Source organism: Myotis myotis, unplaced genomic scaffold, assembly GCF_014108235.1.
Source record: "Myotis myotis isolate mMyoMyo1 unplaced genomic scaffold, mMyoMyo1.p scaffold_m19_p_4, whole genome shotgun sequence".
Classification (NCBI taxonomy): Eukaryota; Metazoa; Chordata; class Mammalia; order Chiroptera; family Vespertilionidae; genus Myotis; species Myotis myotis.
In genome coordinates this window covers 7,961,733-7,965,825 of record NW_023416346.1, presented here as the reverse complement: position 1 = coordinate 7,965,825, position 4,093 = coordinate 7,961,733, and the positions used below count along the sequence as shown (strand labels likewise).

The window sequence follows — 4,093 nt, the reverse complement described above, 5'->3', positions numbered from 1 at the left end:
GTGGGACAATGCCCAAAATTGTACCCATAATGGACTGGTGACCTTTTTAACAAAGTCACCATGAAAAGACAAGAAAATAGAGAGGACATATCCAAAGGAACATCTTACTCAAGCATTAAGGGCTCTGACTAGTGGTCAAAACATACTGATGTTTGGTATCAGAACTGTTTTTATAACGTGAGATTATAAACAGGGAAGGAGACTGATGTAACAACACTTAAGGCAAGGAATAGAACCCATAGATTAGCTAGAGGATCACTGCAGCTTTAACACTGACATTTGTCTCTTTATTTTAAACCCTACTCCAATTTCTCAGGAAACTTGAGCTACCTGTATCTGTGCTATCACCTACATGTGCAGGCCTGGGCAATCATATCCTCATACTCCTTGTACAAGATATTCCCATTAGCCTCAACCATAAGGATGCTAATGGGAGCGTACTTATAAGGGACACATGAGGGCCGAGGGACACTCTGGTTCACCAGCTCATTGACAAGGTTCTGGATGATGGCGTGATTGGGAGAATTGAGACCATAGTGTAGTACCCGAGGGCAGGCACCCTTACAGTAGTTTGGGGTATAGAGATTGGGAGCAATGATCCAGTGATCCCAGCCCAGCTGATGGAAACTGACTTGGAAATGGTGGAGGGAGCACTGGTTACTTTCAGGCCCATCATGTTTCTGGGAGGGGCCAGGAATCTCAGATGCGATACTGCCTGCTTGCCGTGCCCTCCGCAAGAGAAGAGAAGAGTCCCTTTCCATAAATTCCTCCAGGCCTCCGGGTAGAAGTTTGGCCTTCTGAACACTTTTATGAGTGTCATTGAAATAGAGTAACAAGAAGGCAGTGTCCAAAGGTGAAGTGCCCTGCCACAGGAGCTCATGACCCTCACTACCTTTTTGATGCTGACACATGAAGCGCAGTCGTAGAATCCGGTGCCTCTTGTGATTCCAGAGTCTTTGCTGAACTTGTTGTGTGATATCCATCTCTGTCCAAGCTTCAGATAGTAGGGAAGGTTTTGAGGAACCTCTTCCTGAGGAAGGAAAGCCGTTGGTTGGGCTTTTCTGGACCCAGGGTTCCACATGGCAGGAGAGGTGGAAGCCAGCTAGGTGGAGTTGATGGCGGTAAACCACAGTGGCTCTGACTAGTTGGTAGGCTACCTGGTTTGGTTTCAAAGGAAAGTCCAGGGTCTGTATGTGCCGGGGGCCTGCATAAGTAAGAGGAAATAACAGAGGATTAGCTTCTTACCCCCGAGCCTAAAAGTTTTTCACAAACCTCAGTACACGCAGACAGCTGTAAGCAGCCCTAAAATTAACTCAAGATCACAATAATAGCCATTGTTTATTGAGCATTAGCTCTTTAACCTGCAATAGCCTTATGAGCTAGTTATTATCCCCATTTTACAAAGAAATTAAGACTCAGAGAAGCTATGCCAGAGGACATATAGCCAGTGTGTGGTACAATAAAAATTTGAGCCCAAGTCACACCCAGCTCTACCAATTACTAGCTATGTTAAACTAAGTTACTCTAAGTCTCAGTTTCTTCACCTATAAAATGGGTATGTTAATAGTACTTACCTCATAGGATAGTGGTATTAAGGAAGATCATGTTTGTATTTTACCCAATGCCTGGCACCTGGTAAGCTCACAGTAAAGGTTAGTTAGGGGTATGTTAGTTGTTTTGCTTGGAGGAGGGAGTGCAAATCCTGTGTGTTGTCATCTTTGAGACTAGCAAAACCCAAGTTTGATATCACAGTGTTCCCAAGGTTTCCTTGAAGTTGATGACTATCAGCTTTCCCTAGAGAGTCCTGTACTTCAGGAACCCACTGCTGTCCTAGAACAGTGTCTAGTGAAGATGTTAAAAAAGAATTAAGCATAATGAGAACAAAGACAATTCCAAAATATATTTGTTACCAAAATCCCAATGTAGCAACATGATCTAAATAAAAAAAACAACACACAAACTACTTGGTATACAAGGATATTGGGGTACAGCATTTAAACACTTGAGAAGTTATAAACATACTTTAGAATAAAAAAAGACTTGAGCTCAAATCCTGCCCCTGCCACCCACTGTCCTTGTGACCTTTGCAAGTTAACCTCTCTGTGCTTTAGTTTTTCTTATCTTTAACGATTAGGCTAATTGCTGTATGACAGCTAGTGATAGTAGCTGTCATTAAGGATTAAGTACAATTGATATTCACTGAGCCAGTATACAGCTTGTTTCTGTCCTTTCTGAGGCTTTGTAAATGTCCCCAATTCAGCATTCTCTACTCTTTGCTGTATTTTAAGAATAAAACATATAAACAGCCCTCCACAAGAATGTATATAGGCATTTCTCAATTACAGTTTTCAGTGATATAACAAGCAGTAAGAGTTTTTTTGTAAGGTAGAAGTTGACACATCACTCAATTGCCCTGGGGTCTGGGAGATATTCCTCAGGTAGGCCCAAGGCAATTCATTCTTAAATTGGGCCTCTAAATGATAGCAGGATTGGAGCCAGCTTTTCCCAAGTTTGCCATTCTTTGAAAACCAATCCTGAGAAAACAACCTCCCTACGAGGCAATGAAACCTGACAGTAAACTCACAGATCCTTTACACTCTTCCCCAAGATTTCTCTCCCTCCAGGATAGTATGGAATTATAACTCACCTCTGAGCGGCCTTGCTACGTTGGCCAAGGGCCTCACCAGCCTCACCATGGTGGCCCCAATCGTGCGGTTCTCTCTAGGGTGCCCATGCACATCAGCTGAGCGCTGGTACAACTCCAGCATGTACTGCATGGGATGCCCTAGGACCTGTGGCTTCCTCTGCTGCTTGCCAGGTGCTTTTTCTAGCAGCTCCTGAATCAGGGGCAAGGTAGGGGCTTCAGCCAGGAGGCCAGTAGAGTGCTGCCCTACCGTTCCCATTTGGACTCTGTGTTCTGTAAAAAGCACCAGTCCCCAGAGAAGAAGAATTCTAAAGCTGCTGAGGAGGACCATCTTGAAAGGCTTGGTGTTCAACAACATATTCCAGCCCAAGCCCAAAGGATATCACTCTGTCTCTTTCCTGTCACAGAGGTAACTGCATCCTGGCTCCACAAGCACAAAGGAGAGGGCAAGAAAAAAATGAAGGCAGGTAGGTCCTATGTTGCTTCTTCTGAGAGGATCTCCTGGACCAAATGAGGTCTCCTAACTTAGCCTCTTTGCATCAAAACTAATAAAAACAGGTGGGACAAGGCAGCATGCCCCTCCTGCTCTCCAGGGCTGGTAACTAGATAGCCCTTATTCAGAGGCTGAGGTGATTTAAAAGAAGTCCATTCCAGGACCTGCTCCCTTACCTTATCCACTAGGATGAAAAAAAGCAGCACTAGCTTGTTCTACTTCACAGCTTTAAAGGAAGTCTCTTAATCAGTCCTTAAAGGGCCAGAGGCCTCCTGCTACCACCCTACTTCCATGCAGTACTGTCTCTAGTGCAGCATTTCCCAAAATGTGATATGCTGATGACTTGTAGTGAAACTATCTTCTGTGACTGGTAAGAATACAGACTTCTGGGTCCCCAGAAGTCTGAATCTTAACAAATGTTCCAAGAAATTCCTGGTAACAGTAAAATGTGGAAACCACTGTGTGAGTTTGGCTGGTAGAGCTTGAAGATGCCTTAACAGTGGGTCTCAGTCTTGGCTGTACATTAGAATCACCCGGGGAGCTTTAATTATCAGGGATGCCTGGGTACCATCTCCAGAGGTTCTGATGTAGTGGATCTGGGGTGTTATCAGAGCATCACGATTTTTTTAAAGTTCTGCAGCTGATTTTAATGTGCAGCCCTGTTTGAGTTCCCTGACTTAGAATTTTCTGGTTTATCATGGAAGGTGTTGAGATCCTGAATGGGCTTCATCAGAGAAGGCTGGGGCAATGGAAGATAAATCTGTGGAAGTTGGCTGGGAGCTTACCTAGCTTGGATGGTTAATCGGAAGCAGCAGGACTGGGTCAGTTTAGTTAAGGCTGCCCAGACCAGGATTCTGCAGAAAAATGATAGGTTGAGTTCTGGTTCTGTCCAAGGAGAAGCAGTTTGTTGGGGTTCTAAGGAGAAGGTGGGGCAGGAAGTCAAGCGATGGCTCTAG

The 4,093-nt window shown here is 44.5% G+C and overlaps 1 protein-coding gene across 1 annotated transcript; it reads right to left on the bottom strand.

Annotated features, from left to right (window-relative positions):
* Nucleotides 1-344: 344 nt before the first annotated feature.
* BMP15 (bone morphogenetic protein 15) lies at nt 345-3,002 on the bottom strand. Its single transcript, XM_036305948.1, has 2 exons — nt 2,648-3,002; nt 345-1,204 (listed from the first exon to the last, which is right to left on the bottom strand). Exons 1-2 carry the CDS (start codon nt 3,000-3,002, stop codon nt 345-347), a joined length of 1,215 nt encoding a protein of 404 aa, XP_036161841.1.
* Between the last annotated feature and the right edge of the window lie 1,091 nt (nt 3,003-4,093).